At 42.0% G+C, this 27,986-nt stretch overlaps 4 protein-coding genes across 4 annotated transcripts; 3 read left to right on the top strand and 1 right to left on the bottom strand.

Annotated features, from left to right (window-relative positions):
* Nucleotides 1-60: 60 nt before the first annotated feature.
* LOC137268187 (uncharacterized) lies at nucleotides 61-9,126 on the bottom strand. The gene is made up of 8 exons (XM_067802720.1): nucleotides 9,012-9,126; nucleotides 6,336-7,095; nucleotides 3,968-4,144; nucleotides 3,208-3,534; nucleotides 2,366-2,477; nucleotides 1,519-1,739; nucleotides 876-1,002; nucleotides 61-598 (listed from the first exon to the last, which is right to left on the bottom strand). The coding sequence occupies exons 2-8, from the start codon at nucleotides 7,068-7,070 to the stop codon at nucleotides 489-491; spliced, it is 1,809 nt and encodes a 602-aa protein (XP_067658821.1). The 5' UTR covers nucleotides 7,071-7,095; nucleotides 9,012-9,126; the 3' UTR covers nucleotides 61-488.
* A 2,646-nt stretch (nucleotides 9,127-11,772) lies between these two features.
* On the top strand, nucleotides 11,773-15,097 carry LOC137268036 (uncharacterized). The gene is made up of 3 exons (XM_067802536.1): nucleotides 11,773-11,918; nucleotides 13,316-13,519; nucleotides 14,286-15,097. The coding sequence occupies exons 1-3, from the start codon at nucleotides 11,870-11,872 to the stop codon at nucleotides 14,543-14,545; spliced, it is 513 nt and encodes a 170-aa protein (XP_067658637.1). The 5' UTR covers nucleotides 11,773-11,869; the 3' UTR covers nucleotides 14,546-15,097.
* A 1,725-nt stretch (nucleotides 15,098-16,822) lies between these two features.
* LOC137268633 (uncharacterized) lies at nucleotides 16,823-20,671 on the top strand. The gene is made up of 3 exons (XM_067803208.1): nucleotides 16,823-17,291; nucleotides 18,642-18,848; nucleotides 19,311-20,671. The coding sequence occupies exons 1-3, from the start codon at nucleotides 17,240-17,242 to the stop codon at nucleotides 19,568-19,570; spliced, it is 519 nt and encodes a 172-aa protein (XP_067659309.1). The 5' UTR covers nucleotides 16,823-17,239; the 3' UTR covers nucleotides 19,571-20,671.
* Nucleotides 20,672-22,800: 2,129 nt separating this feature from the next.
* Nucleotides 22,801-25,738, top strand: LOC137268271 (uncharacterized). Its single transcript, XM_067802814.1, has 3 exons — nucleotides 22,801-23,390; nucleotides 24,481-24,699; nucleotides 25,092-25,738. The coding sequence occupies exons 1-3, from the start codon at nucleotides 23,336-23,338 to the stop codon at nucleotides 25,352-25,354; spliced, it is 537 nt and encodes a 178-aa protein (XP_067658915.1). The 5' UTR covers nucleotides 22,801-23,335; the 3' UTR covers nucleotides 25,355-25,738.
* The last annotated feature ends 2,248 nt before the right edge of the window (nucleotides 25,739-27,986 follow it).

Here is a 27,986-nt window from a genome sequence, read left to right as displayed (position 1 = left end):
TATAATTTTAAATTTCATTTTCTAAACCTTATCAGCACAATCATTTCTCTTTCATGGATATTTGGTTTTGTACTATGTATTTTATTCTCTAAGATTATACATATTTATCATCAACACAACACGAGGGAACGAGGAAAAACTCAAAGAAGCACTGGAAGAAATAACAACAAACAACATATCTATCCAAGTCCAATGTTTCTTCAAGTGATTTAAATTTGCATAGTATTTCAATTACATTTCGGCTTGTAAACTTCATGTGACAGACAAAACAGGTATTGACCTTTGACAATGTTAGAAAAAACGAAGACAAGTATGGATATGTTGCTGATAATCCAAGATTCATAAATAGAACAAATCCGGGATTCGAATCCAGAATAAATCAAGTCTGCAATGAACGCAACTCCTCTAGGCGATGTACAGTCACGTTTTCAAAGAAAGAGGTAGGCCTTCCGGTAACACTGAACAGGACGGTTTGGTTTCCCTGAACTCTAGCCGAAGAGATCATTGACTATTTCCTTCAAGATGACCCTGTTCTCCCCGGAAGCCAGAGTCTGGTCCATTTCATCTTTACAACGACTGAAATCCGATGTCGGCATTTCTGGATATAAAACGAAAACCTCTGACAAGCAGAAACAGCAGACTTCACAAATTAACTTCAAAACTAGCATTTCTTCACGATTTTATATCCTTTCTAAGGATGCAATTGTTTTACATCCTGCCGATTTGCAGATCGATATGGGTGAATCAATCACAATGCAAGCTTGCCCCTGATGTAATTATGTAATTATGTACATTATGTTATGGAAGGTATGGGCCCCAGGCGAGACGTTAAGGTTTACGTTGATGGACATCTAAGGAGGGAGAAAGTTTCTTACCTTTGCAGTTGCAACAAGCATAAAATGAATTCCATACAGCACCGGAGAAGATGTCTGCTGGTGTAGGGAACTCGGCAGACAGATACAAGACTTCTCCGAGGAGTCTGTGGGCGTAGAGGTAGATATTCTGGAAACAAAGTGAGTGAGTGAGTTGAGTAAGTGATCGAGTGAATGTTAATTTGAGGTTCGGATAAACTCCTTCGTTATGGTTAATGGTAACATTTCGGTATGTGTATTTTGCTATAAAAGTTATTATAGTGTACCATTTATTGTTGCTGTGTCATGTGTGCGCAGTATTAAGGCCTGAAATTGAAGGTCGGAGATTATACTGATCACACGCTTGCTGGTGGTACAAACATTATCGAGGTTGTACGCCGCCTTTAACAATATCCCAGGGAGAGGGACAGCAGAAAATAGGATTACCATTTGGCACCGATACTGAAATTCAAACCTGTCAACGTGATAAGCAAATGCTTTAACAGACTCCACAGCCGCTCCCAGACACACTGCTTTGCTGCTTTCATGTCATGGCAGGTGTAGGTTATGAAACATCTGTGTGTTGGCCGCGACGATAGAAGATGATATTCTACATGTTCAAACAAAATTAGTTCCAGCACACTAACTATTTCTTGTTCGTACCTACCTGGAACCAAGTGCTTATGGTTACGCATCGCGGAGAAGGCTTTATGCCCAGTCTTTGGTACCATCTCTCATCTCTGGTGCCAAACACCACAGCGAACAGTGCACAGAACTCATCTTCGGTAATGAGCAAATTTTGCTTCCAGTTCAGCAGCAGGAAATAACGCAGGATGTGGCACAGAAATCCTGTCCTCCTTCCATAGCGCTCAAACCAGGACTTGGTGGCTGCAGAAAAAAATGGGTTTTAAGTGTCCTTTATTAATACAGGAAGCCTTTTCTCCAGCAGCTTTTAGATAAGGATTTGGTCACTCACAAACATATGTTGTGGTACATGGTGATTAAAAAACGTTTAACTCTTAAATTGGGATTTGGTGGTTGAGAGGGAAGTAGAGTTGAGAAAAACATGAAAACCTATTGTCCAGAAATACAGTGAAGACTTTTCTTAAAAAGCCTTCTTAATCAGCACATAGAAACTGCATTGGAAAAACGGCTTATTGATACACAACAGTTAGTAAAATATTGTTCGTACATATTAGAATCCGTTTCTTCAAATGACCCCTAAAGCAGATCAGGATGAAGGAACTGCACAGGAAACATGGTTTTATGACATGCAACCATTAGTAACACATTGTTTGCAAATAAAACAATCCGTTTCTTCAAAAGCCTCCTAAATAAGGACTAAGAAACTACAGTTGACACAGTGTTGTGAAGCACACAAAGCAGTAAAAATTGTTCCCAAATAGTCTGTGAAACATTACCTTAAAGAGGGCGTTGATTTTGGCTTCATATTTTCTAAATTGTAACCAAATTGTAATCATAATCATGGCTATTTTCAGCATAAATTTACGTACACCCATCTTCTTGATGGGTTATAATTCGCTCAAAGTGTTGAACGTTCCTCTCCACATCTTCTGCACAAATGCTCAGAATGGATGGAACAGTTCTGTACTGGTGAACGTCTACCTGAAAATATAAAACATAATTACTAGGGAATAGGTCATTGTGGATGATTGCCCGCAGCAAACATGTTCTTTTATGAAGAGAAATGACCTCTAGCATTCATTCAAATCATTTCATTATTTCAGGCGAAGGTCAGCAACGTTGTGAATGAGTGAGTTTAGTTTTTCGCCGCACTCATGGTTTGCTGAAGGCCTATTCTATATAGCTACTCCGGACATTCAGTGGTCCGTTCTGAATGAAAACTACAGGATAAATTCCTAAATTTGTCTGTGAACCATTTGTCCATTGTGGAGAAAAAATATTGTTCCAGGAAAACTTAAAATATTGTTCAGTTTATCTGTGGGATCATATCCCTCCCTAAGAAACCCCATCATAAAGCATTAACATAGTAATTCCGTTTTCTTGTCTCTTTCATCTCTTTGTCTCATCTTTGCTGGGGTGAGATGAGGTGGCATAATCTCATGTGATCAAATCCCATGCCATTTATGTTATTTCAGATTTATTGGACACTTTCTCTGAAGCGTGGACCAGAAATCTTTCTTTTGATATCGTATTAGAAGGTAGATGTTCCAGATAATCCCACCAATATTCTTTCGAGTTTTTCCTAATTGAGTTTCATTATTTGCTACCCAAAGGAGTTACAGAATCCTCAGAAAAGATTTAACTCTATGACAATCAGGTGAACATATATTAACAGGCACGAGAACACGAGGAACTACAAAACATGTTTTACTCGTATGGGTGTAAAATGCTGGCTTATTTGGTCGATGCCATACTCGATGACGGTGTTGACATCCTCAGGAAGCAACATCCTGTATATCCTTTTCCGGAGCTCAGCGAGGGCTGCTTCGGCCGTCTTGCCACATAATGAAGGCTGCTCTATGTTCACTGTGGCCCAGTAAACGCCGTTGTGCATGGCAAGCAGTGAGGAATGAAAGGTTCCTAGCCTCATGCCTGTGCTCAGTAAGGCTGCAATGGGATGGCTTGGTTCTCTTGGTGCCACATCTGCCAACGTGAAGAATGCCCTGCTGGTCTCTACTGCTGCTCGCAGACCTGGACACTGTCAGGTGAAGCAATATTTGTTAGTAAATAAAACTCACATTTCGTCCTCTAGTCAGTGGTGTTCATGCATTGCATCATTTGCAGATCTTCTCCTGAATGAAGACAAGTCCTATAGAAACACCGTTTCAAGACGTCTAAACGCTCCCTCAATTGCTATACAAATTACCCAGTACCTTTCTTTGTCCAACTGGTGTACTGGTCGACTTAACTCAGCAATACCCAGATATATGAAGCCGGTTCGTAAAAATATGAGTCGAAAAACAGAGCGAGCATGACCGCCCGAACCGTAAATCGCCTCTCAGAACATTACAAACATTTACCTGCTTCAGCCATGTGATGAATGTCAAACATGTCTCTTTCAGAGCACAACCTGCGCGCAAAATTTATATCACCATGATTTTGATAAAACATTCTACAACAGCAATAACAACCTGAATCTGCATATATTTTGGATGGTTTTCCACGCATTCATAGGATTTGACCCATCTGGCAACATTCTGAAGTGACCGTGGGCCATCAAGAAGATGGTTGAGGTGCTTCATGTACGGTTTTGTGGTGTCGTTCCCTGCCATGATGCTGAATTCAATCATTTGTTGGTGGTTCTGAAACTGAGAAAATACACACTGCAAGCAAACACGAGATTCGCTGACATTCATGCAAACTGACTAGGAAGGGGATGAATACAGCATAACCAAACAGTGGGTGATATACAACCTCGGAGGAGTGTGGCAATGAACGTGCTTGTCTTTCACAATTATGCAGCAAGCGTGAAGTTCAAATATGCCACGATTGACAAAATCTCAAAGCAAGAACGTCATCGACCGCTGCAGCCGTAGCTAGGAATTTCTACGTATCGCCAAGCACTATTGGGCCTGTAAGGCTTGCGGAGCGCTACTTCCGGTACTGGATATATTTCCGCGCCCCAGTTTACGATATGCCGAACGTGGCTCAGCTTACTTCAGGTACCAGATTCCCGGTGACGAGTATACTCAAGAACGAGTTCTGGTTCCACATCGAGCGACCTCAAAGACATGACCAAGTGTTCAGCCGGGTTTGACTGTCACAGCTGATGCTATTCATACTAGCTGGCTAATTTTGGAATGGTTATATCATACTTTTGCTATTCCTGCAAGGATTATCTGTTCCTCACTGCCAACTAACAACCATGACCATTCGGACAAGACAAGTTGTTTGTTACCGGAGGTACGAAGGTTTGTCGAAATACCGTAACCTACTTCCGGCCATTAAAAGACTACGGAAATGATGCAAAGGTCAAACTGGACTCGGTCAACCATGTGTCACAACTACAGTGCGGGACATGCAATACCAGGATTGCGTTGTATTTAAGCCCAGACAGTGAGGAACCGTTACGCACCGCTGTTATTCGACTGAGAAGACCAGCTCGTGGTGTCCTTCAGCATCGTCGGCTAGGATGTCAGTGATGTCAAGGACATAGACTATTTCCACAACAGCGTTGGAAACGTGGGTTCGAACAAGCACCAAAACATACTTAAAGAACTGGTACTTGCTGTTACCCCACCCGGCGCTCTTCTTTGAGGTGTCTTGCCTGTCTGTTGTCAATATATGGTGTATGAGTGTGGTTTCCATGTTACACTAGTGCATCAGTGCCAGTAGCACTGTAAGAATGCCATAAATCCGAAAGAGAACGAGCTGTCACATGACCTTTTGGTGTTACCAATCACTGTTTAACACTACCCAGTTTGAAGTTCAGGCTTGAGTGAGTTAGTGAGGGGGTGAGTATGGCAATATTGCAGCATATGAGGCATCGAACCTGGATGTTCGGCGTGATGATCAAATGCTTTAACCACTGTGCTAGTCCTCGGTTACGTTTTGCATGAAAGACAAATCCTTTGATCTGGTATAAAGCCAAAACACCAAAACACAAATCTATACTCATATTTACGGAAGCGTATTAGGGCCAGGGTGAAAATTTTTTCAGTCTCATTATCTCCGACGTAGGAGATACTATCTCCACCGTATGACTTAATATCTCCTACGTAGATAGGAGATAATAAGTTGTACGTAGCACCCGAGAAGGTCCTTGGATAGAAGAGGCCTTCAGCAACCCATGATTGTCACAAAAGGCGACTAACGGGATCGGGTGTTCAGGTTCGTTGACTTGGTTGACACGTCATCCGTTCCCAATTGCGCAGATCGATGCTCATGTTGTTGGTCACTAGATTGTCTGGTCCAGACTCAGTTATTTACAGACCGCCGCCATATGGCTGGAATATTGCTGAGTGCAGCGTAAAACTCACTCACTTACATTTTTCTAATATGTGCTGGATATTTCAGAGGTCGTTGCACATTAGTCATAATCTGCGTGCACGGACATGTCTGTCGGTGGCAATCTATGCATGCTTATATCCTTATACTTAGACAAACAACTATAATGACAACATTTTGCCATTTTTAATTCCGTGACATAACAAGCGAGAATTTCACATCAGAAACTTTTCCCCATTTCTATGCGAGTGTGCAGTGCGTGAGTGCTTGTGTGCGTGAGTGCTTGTATGCGTGAGTGTGCGTGAGTGTGCGAGTGCTTGTGTGCGTGAATGCTCGAGTGCGTGAGTGTTTGTGAGCGTGGACCTTTAAAAGGATATATGAAGTACTACGTGGCAGATAGTATGTCCTACGTGGGAGATACTAAGTCCTACGTTGGAGATTGTAAGTTCTACGTAGGCAATAGTGACAGCAAAAAAGTTTTACACCGTGGCCCTAATACGCTTCAGTACATATTCATACAATCTGAAAGTATAGACAATGTTAGAGACATACCCCAAGGCTGGTACGAACTCTTTCTGCCGAAACAACCTGGCACATCAGTTTCTTCGGTTTCCTCGGCAGCAATGTTTCAGGCATAAGTTTGATGTTCTTATATATATCAAACATCTGACTGTAGATCATTGCCCCTCCTTTGAACACACAAAAATCAGTGTCGTTACTCAAAACTGCAAATGCTCTCTGGTCAGTCTGTAGTCTTAGGGCAATAAGACGATCTGCTTCTTCTGAGACACAATGAACTGTACATCCACAAGCTTTAAGTGTAAATAAGAGCTGCATGGTCAGCAGTACAGGCTGTAGTGAGCACCTCATGCCATGAGTCTCTTTCTCACCATTTAACATACCGATGATGCGTCCTTGGTCCTTCACATACTTGGTATATCGTTTTTTCCAAACTGGGGTTCTTGTATCAAGTACTTCTGGTGAGGTTCCTTGAGCACCATCCAGAACGAATTCAAGTTCAATGCCAAGGCTTTTCAGATCCTGTGTGAACTTGGTAACATAATTGTGAAGTGTTTGGTACTCTCCCCCAGAATGTCTGAGGTACGGGTTATCCGAAGTACTGTCCATGATTGACCAAACTTTCTCAATGATGAGGAACTCAAAGGAGTAGTAATCCACCAGGAGAATGATTCCTCCGCGTTTCTTGGCAACTTGGACCAAGTCCACTATCTGCCCGCATGAACGAAGGTTTTCTTTGCAGTAGGACCATAAACCCCCAACACCCATTTTGAAAGGCCAGTCTTCTGTTGAACTGAAAAAAAGTGAAGCAAATCGTGACAAATAGTGATATGGGTATGTTGCATTTGTGTGTGTGTGTGTGTGTGTGTGTGTCTGTCTGTCTGTCTGTCTGTCTGTCTGTCTGTCTGTGGTGTGTACGTGACATGTCCGTGTGTGTTCTGTGTGCATTATGTCTTTGGGTTAAAATCGGGGGTAAGAATTGGTCTTCAACAGCCCATGCTTCTTGAGTCGACTATCGCTATCAGGTGGTCAGGCTCGCTGGGTCGGTTGATACTTGTCATCGTATCTCAACTGCGTATATCGAGGCTTATGATGTTGATCACTAGATTGCCAAGACCAGACGCAGTTATTTACAGATCGACACCAAATAACTTGAAAATTGTCGGGTGCGACGTTAAACAACAAACAATAGTCAAGTGACCTGGATACAACCAAGATATGCGTTATCTATCCATAGGCCCCCATGTCACGGTGACATCAGCTAACGGAAATCATGTGTGCTTATTAACAAAAGGTTGGGATCACATCCATTATCTCACTTTGAAACTGACAATCTTTGGGCTAAAAGGAAACATGTTTTCTCGAATTTGTTTTTGACTCGTTCATATTATTGTGAAACTATTACTTGTGCAATACAAGCTGAATTCCGCTTTACCAAATATTGTTCATTTCAAAAGTGGGTTGAGATTGAAACATAGTATTGAAACATGTACATACACTCTACACTGAAAAAAAACTGTAATGCCGAATTATATTCTAAATGGCTCATATATGTAGGTTTATTCAAAGACGACTGAATTATTATTTTCCAAGTCAATTTGTTCGACGATTAAAAATAATCTTATGGTTGCATGAATAGTGAGTGAGGGGCTTGTCTTGTTCCACCAAAAAATATACACCTGTATCCCATATACTTGTTTCATTTCCTCTGATTTTGGAGTTCCCTGGCTGCTGAGGCATGTCTGTGATAGGATTTCAGAAATAAAATTACATTAAAAGGTCTGCTTCGACAGATTGATGGCCAACGGGAGATCTCATCATCCGGAATACCCGAGTTTCACGCCGCACTCGGCAATATTCCAGCTCTATGGCAACGGCCTGGAATACGGACCAATAACGACTCCGCGATAAGGTTATTTTGAAGACATCCGATAGTCGTGCTCTAAATTTGCTGTGGGTCTGTCGTTGTTTAGTGTTGAATTGTCTGCCATGATTCGCGGATGATTGTACAACAGTCTGTCTCACAGTCCCTGAACCACACTATTTCCCTACTGCAATACTAACGCTCGACATGAAGCAAGCCCAGTTTCCCTTTGTGAATCTCCCAATTTATTCGCACAGGCCCTGAACCACATTACTTGCAGTGCCCTCACTGCAATGTTAAACAGGTTCAGGACAACCCCCATTTGGGACATAATGGCATAATCCGGTCATTATCCCTAAAAACGGGTTATTAGCCAGCCCAGCGTGGGTATGAAAACGAGCGTTAAGCTCGCGTCCGGTCCATACACGCGTCCATACATCTACATATTCAGAGAGTGAACGTGTGAAGAAGTGTTCGTTCAACAGACGCTCGATTATGTGTAACAGATCAGCACGTGCTGCACGTGGGCATGATTCCGCACGAGCTATGCGTGCAAAGCTAACTTTCAATGGTGCTGCTTTAACTTCTGGCACTTACTTTGCCTTACTGAACATATTCTGTCAATGCGTCTTTAAAACACACCACATGACAAGGACTCTGCTATGTATCGTACCTCTAGAATGATCAAAACGTATTTCGTTTATACCAAACTTCACAAGCAACAGTGTTAAACACGCCAAATAAATCACACTTCACGCTGGTCTATAACTGAATAACGTTACTTGCTTTATTTTTTAATTATTATGTCATAGTTATGTCATAGTTTTACATGAAATAGTACATACCAAACAGACTGATGTTCTGTGTGTCCCGACAGACTTGAAGTTGACAGCTGGTGCTCTTGAACTCACCAAACAGCCCGAATGAACGTTTACTACCATTCGTTATTCGTTATCATTCGCACCTTTCCGGAATCTGCAAGAAGCGTCAGTCGGCTTTTCCCGGAATACCACCTCTGGATGAAGAATGGGAAACAAACAAGCGTCCAGACACGACCACTGTCTAGGTGAGTATGATATCAAGTGGCCAGGAAAATCACCTTCTGGATGACTTGTAAACATTAATATATTCCAGTTGTCCAACCTATTCAAGAGAGTGAATATTTTACCATCAATGAGTGATAATAAAGTCTGGCATATTGGCTCATCTAAGGGTGAAATGAAATGAAATGAATGAATGAATCTAGCAACTATCTATTTCGTGAAAATCACAAATCACACAATTGTTTATTCCAATTCTTTGCTCTGATTTCGGATCCTTCAGCGGCGGGCTAGCCTAGCCTCGGTCCAAGATCGATTCCCCAGATGGTTAAATGTTTATAACGAAGAATACGACTTTATGGAAAACAACTACTTTTTGTTGCACGTTTCGGTGTAGATTCTAATACCGCTATCTGAGTCCTGTTTTCAGAGTTTAAACATCCCTCAAAGTGTCGATCTTCACACAGACATGATCTTCAGTGATGAGCAATCCGTGTGGTCTTCACACAGACATGATCTTCAGTGATGAGCAATCCGTGTAATCTTCACACAGACATGATCTTCAGTGATGAGCAAACCATGCTTTCAATTAAACAGCAGGAAGCAACACAGCACAGAAAGTCTGTCGGCCTTCAAAGCAGGAAGGGTGGTCGGATAGCCTAGTGGTTCGGGTTCGATTCCCCACATAGATTTAATGTGTGAAGCGCATTTCTGTTGTTCCCCGCCGTGATATTGCTGAAATATGGCGAAACATAGCGTAAAGCTAAACCCACTCACTCACTCAGGTTGTGTTAGGTATTATGACGGTGACAGCTAAACTAACCACATTAGCCGTGTGATTGTAAGAACCATTATCTTTCTATTTTAAAGTCTCTATTCTATATTAAAATCATCAAATAAAAACTAAAATTGGAAATATTTTCAATTCACACCAAGGGCGGGCATAGGGGAGATGTGGCCAACCGAAGACCATAACCCTCCTTCTATGGAAAATATCGGATCAATCGACTGTGTGATTTTGTAGTAATATTATTAAACGCGACATAAAACTAAACTCACTCACTCACTCACTCACTCACTCAGCCTTGAAAGCCCATCTACATCTATCATGACGTATGGCGTGGCATCATTACGGGCCATGTTTTCTTAAGGAACAGTCTTCTCAGAATTGTTGCCTTAAATGATGAGTTAAACCACAACCCTAATAACGATGTTTTGACCACATTCGAATCACGACAACACAAAAGAAATGGCATCGTCGGACACCGTAACAATTTATGAAGCTGTGTCACGTGGTACGTACACAGTGACCACGACTGACCGTTACCACTTCATGGTGATGTCCAGCTAACACACAACGTTTTCACGTTGAACAGAAGATAGAGACAACGCAAAATACCATATATGTAAAACTGACGTATCACAGCGTCAGGCCACCACGTTTGTGACAACAGAATAACGTTGTCGACGTTCTGATGTGAAATGGGTGGTTTGCCGAATTTAGTATTGTGACATCAGCAACACCTCTTCTTTTGTGATTAGTATTATCACGTGAGCAGTTACTAAAATTGTGATTGTGTGATGTATGTCTTATGTAGCACGATAGCCTGCGTTTCTACTTTGAGTGTGAGAAAGAGAGATGGATGGAGAGTGAGAGAAAAAGAGATGAAGAGAGAGAGAGAGAGAGAGAGAGAGTCCCTGCTTTCGGGTCCTGCGGAAACCGTGCATCAACATGACGTAATCCATCAGGGCTGGGACGGGCAACCCAGACAGCAGAGACGGGCGGGTAATGAGCTTTACCCGGGTACCCGTCTCAATACCCGGACCCGTTCAGATCATTTGACTAATACAATGTAATATGTTATTCTTTCATTGCTAAAATTGTATTGTCTTTAAATATTTAGATATGATTGTAGCCTCCGAGCTGAAGAATATGTTGAAATCTCTTACAAATTTGAAGTCAGGTGTTAGCATAACGACTTATTGCATAATTCTTGCTGGACATTTATCATAGCGAATTGTCCATGTACGATGCCATTCTGGTACAGAAGCGTAATACATATCCCTCAGACATCCTTAAGTTTAACATTATGTAATGTGCGTGTACGTGTGTGAATGAGATGTAATATCTGCATTGTCTGGTCCAGACTCTATTATTTACCGACTACTCCACATGTAAAATTGATGAGAGCGGCGATATCCGTGCGTGTAGCAAGAGGCGACTAAGGTGATCGAGTGGTCAGACTTGCTGCCACATATACTTTAACAGATGCTCAAGCTGTTGATGACTGGATTGACTGGTCCAGTCTCGATTATTAAAAGACTGCAGCCATATAACTGGAATATTGCCGGATGCGGCGTTAAGTACAAACAATGAGGCAGGCAGGGAGGCAAACAAATGTGTTCTCACAATACAGTCGCTTTTCTTGAAAACATCGCGACTATCAGTGCATGAAACTGCATAATACCACGTGTTACACTAGCCACAGCATCCACAAAGGACGAGGAAGTTGCTGTAATCGATCCGCGTAAGAAGAAGCGCTTTTGAATATACTAACATGTCAACACCCACTGAGGTGGAACGCACGGAGGTAGATGTCAGTGTGTACTGCGGACTGCATTGTAAAATGTCTCACCGGCAGTGAGGACTGGCATGGTCAGAAATGGAAACATGGGTTGTTTGCCTGATGCTAGGATTTCTACACGTGTCAGGTGAGTTTTTCTTTTATGTGACATTGTAGAGTTTTGTTGGAAAAAGATGCGACTGGATCCTGAGGTGGCGGAATAATTCCCCAAACGGGGTATCAGCTCATACACACACACCCTCACCCCTCACCCCCCCCCCCCACACACACACACACACACACACCCATAACCTCCCTCCCCGCCATAAGCTGTGTGTCTACGATGGCGATGGGATAGCCTAGTGGTTAAAGCGTTTGCTTGTTACGCCGAAGATCTGGGTTCGATTCTCCACAAAGTGTGAAGTCCATTTCTGGTGTCCCCTACTGTGAATCTGCTGTAAACTCATTCTGTTTCTGCTGCAGATGGCCTTCTGTCCTGTCAGTGTTCCAGCAGTGGAAATGAAGGCGAATGTATGACATGCTACAGTTCGTTCATAAGTACTCGTGAAGAACCGTTGTAGAATAAGCTTTCAGCAACCCATGCTGCCTAATGCGAGTATGCTTGTCGTAAGAGGCGACTAAAGAGATCGGGTGGTCGGGATCGAAGACTTGGTTGATACGGCATCGGTTCCCAACTGTGCAACTCATGTTGTCGATTGCCAGAATGTCTGGTCCAGACTCGATTATATACAGACCGCCGCCATATAGCTGGAATATTACCGAGTCTCTCTTTCTCTCTCTCTCTCTCTCTCTCTCTCTCTCTCCCTCTCTCTCTCTCTCTCTCTCTCACACACACACACACACACAATGCACTGTCGTAAAGATCCTGTATAGATTCCCTACATGCCATCATATGACTAAAAGACTTAACACATTCGTGACTGATTATTCACCATGTGAACACAGCAAAGGATTTAACGACAATAATGGCTCTATTACGGTATATACCGATACATAAGGATAATTACACACTGAGTGTGTTACTGAGAAGGGTTTCCGCCGGTTGTAGCAACAGTCAAAAACAAGAAACAACGTAGACCTTCGAGACCAAGTAGAGATTAAAGATTCGACAAACACTCTCCACTAACCTGTACGACTAGAGGGAGGGTGGGGTAGCCAAGTGATTAAAGCGTTAGCTCGTCATGCCCCAAACCCGGGTTCGATTCCCCACATGGGTACAACATGTGGATCCCAATCCGGTGTTCCCTGCCTGCCCTGATATTGCAGGAATAAAACCTCCGTTTAACCATAATTACTCGCTTACTCACTCAACGACCAACGGGGTGGCTTTAACTTTCTAATGGCAACTTTGCCTTTCTCTCTCTCTCTCTCTCTCTCTCTCTCACACACACACACACACACACACACACACACACACACACACACACACACGTCCCTATACTGGCACAATGTATGAAACCTATTTCTCGTACCCCCCTACTGTGAAATTGTCGCAAAACTAATTGAACTATGTTTCTGCTGCAGATGGCCTACTGTGCTATCAGTGTTCCAGCAGTGGAAATGAAGGCGAATGCATGACAGGCTACAGTTCGTTCATAACAGTGTTCAATGCAAATGGTACTTCTGTTCCTGGGTCCGGCGACACAGCCAGTGAAAGGCCTCATTTCAAGGACTGCGACACCTTCGTCAACAGAAGCATGTGTGTCATAGAAGAAGTTCGAAATGTGTGTAAGTGGTTATATCTACATGAACTCTTGTATACTGTGAAAGCAGACAAGCTGAACAGGGACGGGTGCAGCTCTGGATAGAGCGGAAAGGGGAGGGTGTGTGTGGGGGGTGGGGGGTGGGTGGGGGGGGGGAGGTGGGTTCACTGGTCACTCTCAGGACTAAACGCCACCCTCTGGATCCGCCTGAGCTGAAAGTGTGAGTTAGTTTCTTCGCGATATTTATTTTCGTTTTTTTGTTATGTTCTTGAGATTTTTTTTTTTATTTTGTTTATTTTATCCATTTTATCTGTTTCATTTATTTTACTTTTAGTTTTTAAGTGATGGTGAACTTCGATTCTACTGAACTTGCATCCTACACGATACGTGGTGCCAACGCTCGGTATCCAGAACAACAATTTTTTGTTGGTTGGTTATACAGACTCCACTTTTTTTCCGATGGGACGGTGGGGTAGCCTAGTGGTCGTCATGTCACTGTCCCGGGTTCGATTCCCTAGTTACAATGTGTGAAGTTCACACTATTCAAACCGAGGGTTGGACTTTCATTGGTCATTTTATAAACTTTCAGGAACTTCTGCACTTTTAAATAAATATATTATAATATAATAATGATAACTATATATAAGATCAATATCAATATAGTGAAGTATAGGTATGTCATTCAAAAGTCGAACATAATACTTATAAGTCAGTTCAATCCTTGACTTTGGTGAAAACTATGTAATATGCTCAAACATATTATCACGCGTTTTGTTGGTCTGTTGCTATAGTTACGGGAGATGTTGCGAGCTTCAACCGGGACTGTTCAGACGGTGTGACGTTCTCCGTCAACATGAGTACCCTGAGCACAGACACGCCTGCCAACTTCACTGCGTGCGGATACGGTAACCATGGCTACCAAATTTGCATCACTCTGTGCAATTCTGGAAACTTCTGCAATGGGCCAAATAGAGGAGCACAAAAAGAAAATCCCTCTGTTGTCACATTAACCTTCCTACTTTCTTTAACATATTCTTGCGTCAAATTCTGAATATATATGTACCAGAATAAATGCGTCCTTTGATTTGTTGTAACACTTGTTGAAGTTTATTTAGTTGTTTCTTATTTAGGTGTGCAGTACTAAGGATTTTATAGAAACGTCTGTTCCAGACTACACGCAAATGTTTGAATTACTATTCTGGCATGTGAGAAAAATGAAGCCAGGTCAAATTGTGAATGGTTGAAAAATATACGGTGAAAAATGTAATTTGAACAGTGTCGTTTGCAGCTTAAATATGCACTGTGCGCTGTATAGTTTCAGCAATGCTTAAAATGATACAACAGATGGCAGCATTACGCTGACGTTGGATTAACCTCTTTGGTAATGTAGACACAGTGTCCGATCTCATTCCGTGTTTCGAATCCAGTTGTAGAACTTGAGATTGTTATCACCACTACGTAACCGATTTGTTGCAATCGAAGATTTGTTTTCCCACAAGACGTATACCGGACAAAACTTATTCAACATACTTTTCACACTGTTCTGCGTTTTGTTTTGTTTTCACTCGAGGGGTTCTCCATCAGATTAAAGTATAAGACATCTTTTGTTTGTTTGGTTGGTTGTTTGACCCGTGAAGGTTCCGGGATAGAATAGGCCTTCAGCAACCTATGCTTACCATAAAAGGCGACTATGCCTGTCCAAAGGCAAACTGTAGCGCAAATGGGTTGCGCAGCATAGAGAAAATGACAAGTCTTCTTATATGCGAGCGAAGCGAGGAAAGGTTGGCCACGTACTTTCCTCGTTTCGGTTCGAAATATGTCAAAATAAAACATCACCACCATCAAAAGTATATACCCATTTCTTGAACGGGTTGAACTCTCACATTCCCAACCTCAAAATGGTAAGACTAGATCTACTCGCATATTTTTCTTTAAACTCCAAGTCAATCACATAACACCTTATCTACAATTCCTACATTAGTTTTCTTGTATGAGTTCAAGCACAAGCAATCTGTAGCGCAAATAGGTTGCGCAGCATAGAGAAAATGACCAGTCTTCTTACATACGCGCGAAGCGAGGAAAGGTTGGCAATTACTCACGTTATTTTGACATGAAAAGTATGTTTCGATCCAAAGAGGGGAAAGTACGTTGCCAACCTTTGCTCGCTTCGCGCGTATGTAAGAAGACTGGTCATTTTCTCTATGCTGCGCAACCCATTTGCGCTACAGTTTGCCTTTGGTTGAAGCTCCTCGGCCTTGTCTTTAAGTTTCTTTCTAATTTTGCACCTGTCTGTGTCGCAGATCCCTGCACTAACTCTTGTTTACAGTCTCAAAGATCAGCGGGTTTTTTATTGTGTTTATCATTTCTTTACGCAGCTCCATATCTTAGGTTTCTCTTCATGTCAACAAAATGCTTTCAGATTCTGTAACAACTTTCAAATCTCGCTTCTAAACCTATCCTTATTTTCACCGACACTAGACCCGTGAAGATCCGGGGTAGAATAGGTCTTCAGCAACTCAATCTTGCCACAAACGGCGACTAATGGAATCAGGTGGTCAGGTTCGCAGACTTGGTTGACCCGTGTCATCTGTTCACAAATCGATGCTCATGATGTTGATCACTAGCTTGTCTGGTCCAGACTCGAGTATTTAGAGACCGCTGCCATACAAATGGAACATGGCTGAGTGCGGCATAATGCTAATCTCACTCACTCAGCAACACTAATTACTGACTTATTCTTAACATATTCTGAATAAATGCTCTCTTTTTATTGTAGGGTCCTGAACACGCACAAGCGATTAACGTCCATTATTTATATGTTTATAAATGGACTCCACACATTGTAATCATGTGGGGGTCCGAACCTGGGACTTCGGCATGACAAGCGAACGCTTATACTACTGGGCTAAACCACTACTGTTAAGCAGATTTCACTTTGTACATACGTGCCCTGAATGTGTAAAAGGTTTTCTTGTCTGCTTGGTATAAATATCTATTATCCTTGAAATCACAGACTTTGTATTATTCGACGCAAAAACCGCCATTTATCGTTGCAACGTTTGTAATGAATACGTGTTTCGTGTATTGTTACGCAGAAAGAGACAATTGGATTTCAAAGTCTTGAGCCTTCCAGTGATTCGTGTTATTGTGAAAGTAACACAGCGAAAAGCAGTTAAGGCTTCCAAACTTAGTACACATGTTAATAGCACCCAGTATTTCAAAGCAGCTCCGACCCAAAAAATATCGTATAACGTCTTGAATGACATCATGTATAGGATACAGAATACAGCAAATCATAAAGAACACAGTCACTGAAAGCTTTCTGACAACAGTTGTCTCGTATGATGCAGGGCCACGGTGACATACAAGCATCTAATCTCACCACTCGATGTGGTTCAGCTGGGATGCTCAAGGGACCTCCGTGACAGTAGAAACGTAGTGCAATATACAAACGCTGTTGCATTTTAAAACACATCCTGTTTCTGTATCAGCGTGTTCATTGAAAACGTTCTTGGCGTGTCGGCTATTGTGTTATCCATTGTAATACGACTCTCAGTACCCGACTGGGTGTTTTCCCTACGTCCCTTGGCTCGTGTCTCCGTGTCCTATGAGGGGAAAGGTGGCCTCGTCTACTTCCCTGACTGACGTACAAAGGAAACTCCGATGAGTGAAGATACCTGCACAGACTGTGGAGAAAGGTTTCCCGTAGAAACTTTGTATCAGTGACTAAACCTACGACACGGTCATGGCAACTGTACTCAGCCTTGTTCTGTTTATCGGGTTACTTCACAGCTCGGGTAAGCTATGTCATTCTCCCTGAATTAAACTGACGAATTCCATGGCCAGTCAAACGGCCTGGTGGTTAGTGGTTCGATCCATGGCTTCGTTTCTTTTGAATCAATTTTGAACAAATTACCACATTTCTGTGTTTATCGGATTATTTCAGCACTCGGGTAAGTTGTTTGTAAATCACACTGACCAAATGCATGATTCTGCGGGAAGACCGGTTGGTCCCAGTACGCGTCTCATTTGACTAAATTTTGGACATTTATATGACAACCCCACACAACCGTGCTCTGATTATTTCACAGCTCGGGTGAGTTATGCCATTGTTGTTTAATAACACTGAAGAAATCCATGATCTTGTGTTGGTTTATCACAGGCCCTCGTGTCATTGCGAGGATATATGTAAAACTTCACAGTACAATAAATCTAAATTTTTTTTAAATTCAATCTTCGCAATGACAGGAGTGCCTGTGGCTGTTAGGTGACAGTGTGAGATGTTGTGAAACAGTGTTTCAACTCATTCGTCACCATTTACCCCTTTCGGTAACCCCGAACAACATCGAGTTGGTCAAGAATAACAGAGTTGGTCACGAATGTGTTTCAAGCGCACCAACTCGTGTTATTCCGTGACATGTTGTATAGCGAGCGATCTTCTTGGAGGGTACGAAACGGGGCGAGTGGTATCGAATGATTCTGTACCTGTCAAAGCAAAAAGGGACAGTGGTGCGCTCTACTTAGACTTGTGCTATATACATTTCTCGAGGATTCCACAGTTCTGATCAACAAATTATTGCAGTATTTTTCAGCAAATGTTTCAAGCGTGATACCTTGCCTTGGCCTAAATTTAAAGTCTCATTACTGTTGCACTGAGGACACTGCTCTTTTCTTATATTACCTCTAAAATTGTCCTCCATCTCTATGTTATCCTACGAAAGTGATGCCTTTGTATTGAATTAAGAACTTCGTTAATTTGAAAATACAACTGTTACTTACATATTTCTTTTTGTTTGTTGGTTCACCTAGTTTATTTGCGGACAGATTCCCTGATAACTTTTAGCGCTTCAAAACGCAGAGCGTCTGTCCGGACACCGGTTGATCTATGGGTGGATCCAAGGGCATGTGATGTCCTAAGAAGACCTAAGAAATGGGCTTCACGCATTGTACGCTTGAGGAATCCAACCTGGTGAACTGGCCTCACCTGCGAACGTTTTAATTGCTAGACTGCTCTACCACTCCTTTAACGATAAGAACACCGTGTGAAATTCATATAAGTTCGACCAGTAAATTGTATCTTGGTCATCTATTTCAGTGTATAATAGAGACTGGTTATTCTCTGTCTATGATATTCTGTGTCTGGTCAGATGGAATCCTATGCTACACCTGTGGTGCTGCTGGAGGAAAAGGGGAGTGTATTTCTGGCTACGGTACATTCATAGAGGTCTACAGACAGGTTATGAACAATAACACAGAGCACGTCAACGACGCCGGCAGCCGCTACCCCGGCTACGTGGACTGCGACTACTTCTCCAAACAAACTGTGTGCATGATTGAAGAAGTTCGTGAGAGTAGTAAGTAGAACATTTTTATATTTTTTTTCCCCAAGAAGAAAGTAAATTTAGTTTTTGTCAAAGTTTTGAATCTTGTTTCCCAAACAATGACGTACAAAAACGGAAATACATTTACAGCTGGGGAACACTTCACCTACAAACGTCTGATTTTGTTTAGTTTTACCCCGCTTTTAGCAACATTTCAGCGATTTCACGGCGGGGGACACCCAAAATGGGCTTCACACGGGTGGGTAATCGACCCTGGGTCTGCAGCTTATCGTGCGAAAAGGCGAACAGTGAGGGATCTACCGTTTGATTTCAACAGGGATTGGTGATTTTCATTTCCAAACACATTTTCAAAGCTAAATAATGACGTATTAATACATGATTGTGAATTATGGATCCAAACTCACTCACTCACTCAGACTTTTGCCTGGCACTACATATTCCATGTATGTATTTCGACTCACATTCTCTCCGCAGAAACCGGAAAAATCCTCAGTTACATCCGGGGCTGTTCAGATGGCGTGACCTTCTCGTTTAACCTGGCCGTTTTGAAAGGACTGAGCCCCTCAAACACCACAACCTGTGGGTTTGATACCCGGGGCTACCGGCCATGTGTCACTCTGTGCAACTCGGGAAACTTCTGTAATGGACCTTCGGGAGCGACAAGATCACATCTGAGTTTGGCAATGTCTGTCATCTGTCTTGTCGTCATACATTGCAAATTATGGCCATCCTAGAACACGGTTGTGTATTTATGTTGATTACTGATGAATAAATGTTTTAATATCTAATGATAATAATAAGACCAGTTATATAGCACTGAACTCCACGCTACACGAAACATAAGGGACATTAAATCCCCAGAAAACCCAAGTTGGAAGGTTAAAAGGCTTATGATTTATCCCACAGAGTATCCATTTTCTGCTGGCGAACAATGGTAATTTTGAATACCCTACTAGTCTTTCACTGTTCTTTGTTAGACTGTGAGTGTTACTTAATGACGTGGCGATGCATACTAAACTGGCTAGTGACCAGTGATCGCCGCATACCAGTCATCGCCAACGCCTGGCTGTAGCACTTGAGAAGACAGTCTGATTTGTACTTTCGTAGTATTTCACATATTGACTAAAGCGATTGGCTAGGAGAGTTAAAATCAAACTGTCTTCCCAAGCGCTACAGACAGGTGTTGGCGATAACTGGTACGCAGCGATGACTAGTCGCCAGCTACATGTGTCATATTTGGGATTTCACTTTCTTAGTAAAGCACAAATTCTAGTAATTTTTGGTTGAGTCGTATTCGGGATTCGAACCGGCACCCTCAGAGTCAGCCAGCACACAAAGTCAGCCGCCTAACCCGATCAGCCACCGCGACTTCCATGTGACTGTGACTTTGCATTTGGCCACTTTCGAAAATGGCATTGTGTAATCATGGTCGCTAGCTAGTAGTGATGATCCCAAAATGTATGACAGAAGAAACATTTGACCATCGTGTGCTTCGTTGCTGGGCAGGACAGAAGGCCCTGAACTCTGGAGTCAATACCAACAAGGATGTGAGATTTTGCGTTCAGTTTGTTGAGATGAATCCAGTAATGTTATCTGGACACAAGTGACTATGCTTGTCGTAAGAGGCGACTAACGGGATCGGGTATTGCTAAGTGCGACGTAAAACTAAACTCACTCACTCACTCACTTATCTGGCCACAACAACGTTAGACACATTGAAGGAATACAAAAGATCGTGAAATAGAGACATGAAATGTCAAATGTGTTTGTATTGCTAATTGTAGTGTATGTACTATAGATGCATATACTCCCTGGCGAGAATTATATACGAAAAACATATTCAGTTTGCAGTGATTTATTCCCCCAAACACACGCTCTTGGTATAATGTAATTATTATCTATATATGTTTGTGGATCATAGAGTCTTCAACTAGTGAAACATTCTTGCGCAAGGAAACAAATGATCATGCAGGTATTCTTGGTCGGAGGCCAGTTACTGAAATAAACTTGCATGGTACTGAAATGTAGCGGGACTACCAGCTGTCTGGACTTGCTTGTAAGCTTGGTGTTATGGCCCGTGTGGAATTTAAAATGAATATGTTGTGAAAATATGAAGGATCTCAGAAATGTTACACTGAAGTGAAATGTGAAGCACGGTGTATAAGCTGAATTCATTTGGTATGCATTAATATAATGTCTTGAAACGAGTTGATGCTCATAGTCCATAAGAACTGAAAACGTCGGAAAGCGCACATAAAATCTCAAAACCCATCATCCGATGGAAACACGAGAGCCTTTACGTGAATAAACGTACGTGTGTGTATTTTGAATCTCCCTTCCAAATCCAAACTTCTAATCTGGAAACAGACTGACCAAGTTTTACACCGTATTTGGCAATATTCCAGGTGGGGGACGCCAGAAATAGGGTTCACACATTGCACCCTTGTGCGAAATCGAACCCGGGTCTTTAATGCAAGGCTTTATTCTTATTTTTCTCAGACTACCTCAACGTTTACACACATACTGATTGGTTTGTCGTAATTTCGTGCATAGCATTCATTAAGATTTAAAACCAATACTGGTGTTCGCAACGGTTTCCCTTTATTAAATGAACTTTTAACATTTTTCAGTATTTTCAGCCTTTTCAGATCCACATGTACAGACCTGTTCCATGGGTTTCCGCCTTCCTTGCAGTGTGCATTTATACATGTTCTTTAGAACATAGAGTGAGTAATGGAGTGAGTAATGGAGACTTACATGGAATACAGATTAAGGAGGGGTGGCATGGTAGCCAAGTGGTTTGGGTGTTCGCTGCTCGACCCTAAGACTTTCGCCGCGTCATATAAAATGTTCAGATTTTAATCAGTCGCTGCAATAAGTCCAAACAACACGAGCAATTTGTTCAGAATTTGGTGGCCACGTGAAACATAAAAAAGACACCCTTGCTGAAATAGTACTACAAGCAGCGTAAAACCCAAGTCTCTCATTCACTCAGGTGAAGGGATGTTGGCGTCATTCAAGCGCCCAATACAGAGGAAGATTCACATATGGATTCATAAAATAACATACACATACCGTTTGTAAGTGATACACAATTACTGACCGCTTGATCCAGTAAACATGACAAAGGATACCCCAACAGACGGGCCAAACCACGTCTAAACTGGCCGTCGACTGACCAGATGACAACCAAAACCAGCTGCAAACATTCGCCTGTAATGGCGTATCCGCCCCGTTCTGTGGTCAAGTGCCCATTACGTGATTAAGTGGCCAAGGGTATCCTGTCCGGTCGATACTAGGTCAGTTTTTTACACACGGGAACGCAAAAAGTCAAAATATCGGATATCAACTGTGCCAGTTCATACCAGTCACTGACCCACGCACAATAACCTCCGAGAAATAAAGCCATAACATAACCCCACTGTTTGTTGTTTAACGCCGCACCCAGTAACACTCCAGCTACATGGTGGCGGTCTGTAAATCATCAAGTGTGGATCAGACAAGCCAGTGATCAACAGCATTAGCTTCGATCTATGCATTTGGGAACAGATGACATGTGTTAACCAAGTCGGCGAGCCCGACCACCCGATACCGTTAGTCGCCTCTTCCTACAAACATGGGTTTCTGTAGACCAGTTCTAACTCAGATATTCTGGTTGACTTTCATTATCGAACTGACATTAATTATTCGAATCGGTGACACGTTTACACGTATTTCGAACCACGTCGCACTTGCAACCATAAAACACCCCATTAGATAATTCTCTACCTTACATTTACCTAAACCGTCGGGTATGCGAACATGTTCAAATCATTCAGCCGATACAAGACAAGCTTGACAGACTCCACATAATACGTCGGCGATCAGAGGACATATCACTGGTATCAGATTACATAATCGCGTGCAGATCGGACCAATCAGCCACACAAACCATGCCTTGGAGTTAGGCAGTTTGCGTGCCTGTGTCTAATGGATTCGTCTCTCCTCTGAACAGGGCAACCAAACCGGCTGGGCCCAACGCATACTTAAATTTGTATCGAAACGTACACTAAGCAGCCCCTGTCGAAATAACAGTAATAATATTCATAACGTTTGGACGTTTTGAAGAGAGTCAAACATCAATGACTGGCATCAATTCATTTCCAACACTAAAGGGGTATTTTAGTATTTTTTCTTTAACTCGATTTACGCACCATTAACGATCAAGCGTCGCACATGAACACCTAACCAATCACTTCCTTGTTACCTCGTCTTTCACCTTGCCTACAGTGAAGAAGTCTTGCAGTGGATAATCGGACCTACATATTTACACATGATTTGCTTACTGCATCGAACAGAATCCAGCACAGCTACAGGTTTGGAACCTATGTTTAAAGTCTGATTCTGATTATCTTTACGAGAAGTTCTCTGTCTAACAAAGCAATCGAGAAGACACGGTGTCCAGTATTGAGCAATTGAGTCGTCGCTTGGAAACGATTGTTGAAGTGAAACGACTGAAAATGGCTTTCAGAATATTCACCTTCGGTTGTCTACTCGGACTGTTGCCCTTTGCAGGTAAGTAATACATTTGTAATTTCCAATCGATATCAGGTTAATTAAATACACACAATACATTCACATGCCAACAAATGTATGGAAAAATCTGTTTTCTTCCCTGGTTCTGACGCCGATATCAAGTTACAGTATTTTTACGCCGCACTCAGCAATATTCCAGCTATATGGTGGCGGTCTGTAAATAATCGAGTCTTGAACAGACAATCCAGTGACCAACAACATGAGCATCGATCTGCGCAATTGGGAACGGATGACGTGCAAACCAAGTTAGCAAGCCTGACCACCCGTTCCCGTTAGTCGCCTTTTATGGCAAGCATGGGTTGCTGAAGGCCTATTCTACCCCGGGACCTTCACGGGTCGTAACGGTGTGTAACTGAAACGGGTTTCAATGTATGTAAAAACGGGTTTTCTCCAGGAAAGCCTGCATTTTCATTTGAGCTCTCGTTCACTTCAGGAATTCTTGAATTTCGCTCACCTAAAATCAGGACATGTTCCCCATAATACCCCAATCTTGTCAGAAATCTCTTCTATATGGCGTCTTTGCCGTGTCTATTTTTTTCCAGGAAGCCATTGCTGATTTCAGTTGCGTGTTCTGCAAACTGAGCGGGACGAGTGTGTTTGAAACGTGGGGTAATTACTAGAGGTGTGACGATACGATACGTATTGCGATATTTTGAAACGATACGGTTCTAGTCGATGGATATCATGACATGATATCTTTAGATGTTTTCTTTACAATTGTATCATTTTTATATCAAGTAACAGTGTAAATCTTGACATAACCGTCAATTTCTGGTGAAAATTAAGAATTTTTAGGTCAACGATTCCTATCCCGATACGAAAACCGTATATTGCCAGATAATGTATCACGATTATCGATACTACGATATTTCGTCACAGCTCAAGTAGGGTGTGTGTAGTTTCTCTTGCACGCCAGCTAATGACATTTGTTTATATACCGATGAAAACGAACAGGATACCTTTGTTGTCATGGGTGTACAAACTTCATTATGTAGTTTTACACGTTTACATGCCTTTTAAGGTATTTTAGCAATCAGTGTTAGTGCTAGTATATTCAATATGTTTTCAGACAGTCTTCTATGCTATCAGTGCAGTGCTTCTGGGGGCAAAGGGGAGTGTATAACCGGACATGACAACTTTCTGAAAGTGTCCAGGCAGGTCTTGAGTGCCAAAAATAGCACTGGTGCCGTCATTGTGGACGCTTCCGGAAGTCAGGCTCTTCATTACAAGAACTGCGACACCTTCGTCAACAGAACCATGTGTATGATTGAGGAGGTCCGGAATGGAAGTAGGTAGAAGTAGCTAGTAGTGCCGTGAAATAGTTTCTTTCTTAGCTTTTTAACGCAGCATCTATTAAAATTCCAGCAATATAATTTCAGCATATGACTGCAGACCGACATACCATGGGGTGACCCTTTGCTGTCGGGCTTTGGAAAATACCGAGTCTAAACGAGACACCAAATCTAACAACTCAGTGTCATAGTCCCACACTACTGTAGTTTGAAGCGCATGTTTGAAGACACGGATATGAAATATCTAGTCACTGCGTAAGTTTTCGTCCTGTGTTAGACGGAAGTCACTTTTTCGGTCCCTTGGGGTGGATAGGTAGCTAAGAAATATCATTAAATATGTACCAACGGTTTCAATACCTCGTCTTCGAAACTTACTCTCTATCCGCAGTTGCCGGAACTATTTTAAGCTACATCCGGGACTGTTCTGACGGAAGCACGTTCTCCTTTGACTTGAAAATCCTAAAAAACCTGAGCCCCTCGAATTTCACCACCTGTGGTTACGACAACCGTGGATACCTGGTGTGCGTCACCCTGTGCAACTCCACAGATCTCTGCAACGGACCTCAGGACATCACGGGAGCTTCGGGATGCTCAACTCTAGACATGTTGCTTTATCTTCTGTGTGTATTTGCTGTCTGTATGAAGGTGTAGATGTCCCTGACGAGAGTCGGTCATTGGTTCCATCTTTCCGCACTGTACAACTGTACATAAGAATTAGGCTTAAGAACTTCATGTACTAAGGAAATATAACCAAAGTAAAATAAAGATCGGAATCAATTTTCTCGACAATTCCTTATTTTTTTTTTAAATTTTATTTTATTTTTGAGGGGATGGCTGGGGTTGTTTTCCATTGAAGTTTGTCCGGGGAGATATTTTTCAGGATATAAAGCTTTGACAGTATGTTTCGTGTCTAAACCCTGAGCACAAATTCCTGTCGGGAACATTAATTACATTGTTAATCAGATCAAATGAACATAGTACAGCCTCTGTTTCATCTTGCATAATTTTCACTGCTGATAAAATGCGTCTTTACAGTCCCGTGTTTTGTTTTCAATTATATTTCGTCATCATTTGTCGAGACAGATTATGATTTTCACAGATTTCACCTTTTCATAATTTAAAAGAAATATCAGCTTAGTTGCAGTTACAACCGAGCTTGCCAGTGTCCATAAAAATAGCAGTTGCAACTGCGAAGGTTTGTTCACAGAGTGACTCACATTTTGGCTAAATCATGCAGAGAAATTGACTTACGAAACTTTCGAAACGTAAAAATACATGTACAAACTCTTTCTACCTCTTTCAGAGTACCCCTGCATCATTTGTACTGCCAAGTTTAATCCATTAGATAATTTAAAAAGCGAAAGTGAGTTGTGATTGGTTCCTAGCGTAGACACCAGATTGGGTAAAAAGCCAGCCAAGGGAGGCAATAAATTCACCTGACCGTAGATGCATCCAGGGTATTCGTTGGTTGCACATGAATTTCAGACTCGCTGTGCGCATGCGCAGAGCGTGTAAAAATATCTACTGGCTAAGTTCCGCTTTGGTCGTACGTTTACCGATAGTGTAAATACACGCAAAACAAAATGATTCAATAATAATTATTTACGAGTGACAACTGTTCATAGTTGACTAAATATATCGATTTGCATATGCTTTTCAATTATTGATGTCCTATTCTGGTTGCAGCTGCATCAGAAATGTATGTTGTGTTAGTTGTGAGAAGGGGATGTCGGGAAGAACGCCTCAAAACGGTGGTGGTGAGATGTGTTTATACAAGAACTTATTGACATAAATTAAGCTATTTATTTCACTACTCCTGGTCTTTGGTGCATACAAGTATAATAACAAGCTGTAATAGACAGAAAACTATGTATTTCGTTTGATTTTTTGTTTTCTTTGGAGTGAGTTAACGCTATCGGTAAGCGTGCGATCAAAGCGGGGGTTATCGATATTTTATAGATATTTTTACACGCTCTGCGCATGTGCACAGCGACTCTTAGATTAATGTGAAACCGACGAATAGTGGAGACTTTCGGAACGTATACCCTGGAGGTATCGAGGATGTCGACCCCACTGCCGTGGTAACATCTTTGACCCCAATGCCATGTTAACATCAACTGACTTGCCCCTATGTCCAGTTGGTGTTTGCATATAGATGACATCAGGCGTTCACGAAGCCACTGGTCACAACACTAACCGCATTCCGTAAGCCTGAAGAAGCTATTCGGCACGTCCCGGAATAACGAGTTGGTCACGTTTCGGCCTTACCAATAACACTAATCACAGTGTCATTTAAACGTCAAATGATTTACTCACTGATGTACACTAAATTCAATTGGTGTTTACATATATTGACACCTGGTGTTCACGACGCGGCGTGCGTGTTCGGCCAAACTAATAGGACCTGTCACATTGCCATGTTAAAATCAGCTGATTTACTCCTGAATGTACATACGGTGTTCCACAGTTTAGGTCTAAATGAAAAACACAACATCAAAGACATCAGTGAGTGAGTGAGTTTAGTTTTACGCCGCACTCAGCAATATTACAGCTATATGGCGGCGGTCTGTAAATAATCGAGTCTGGACCAGACAATCCAGTGATCAACAACATGAGCATCGATCTGCGCAATTGGGAACCGATGACATGTGTCAACCAAGTCAGCGAGTCTGACCACCCGTTAGTCGCCTCTTACGACAAGCTGAGTCGCCTTTTATGGCAAGCATGGGTTGCTGAAGGCCTATTCTTCACGGGTCCAAAGAGATCATTACACTGTATCACTGATATGATCTAGAAGTGAAAGAATCACACATACAACGCAGCTGCAATGGAATAGACAAGAAAATGGTCCTCTGACTCGATCCTGCACGCTTGGTACAATAGGTGCCACAGGAGATGCTAATCCTGTCAAAAACATAGAAACCGATGTACTCAAGGTTTCATTAATTTTCATATTTTGGGACAGAAATTCCGCAAAATCCTCACAGAATTGGTATGTTTTGATTATGATTAGCGTTTCACTGAGTATTTTAGTTTTCGCGAGTTGGAATGCAATCCATTTGTCCGCTTTTGAGCCAAACGGACTAAAAGTGAAAACCTTTTTTCAAGTAAAATCGCGTGCAAAAAGAATTAGAAAGGGTATAGTGGGAATGCTTCATACACGTTTCTCTGTGAAATCTTTATTTATCAATCTATATTTGTTATTGCGATGCTTATTTGTTTAACAGTTACAACATACAGTGATAATTTAATCAAGAAACTATGTACATTTTATCTTGTACTC

Source organism: Haliotis asinina, chromosome 16, assembly GCF_037392515.1.
Source record: "Haliotis asinina isolate JCU_RB_2024 chromosome 16, JCU_Hal_asi_v2, whole genome shotgun sequence".
NCBI classification, from domain to species: Eukaryota; Metazoa; Mollusca; class Gastropoda; order Lepetellida; family Haliotidae; genus Haliotis; species Haliotis asinina.
The sequence above is the reverse complement of the archived record's forward strand: the minus strand, read 5'-3'. Positions and strand labels throughout refer to the sequence as shown.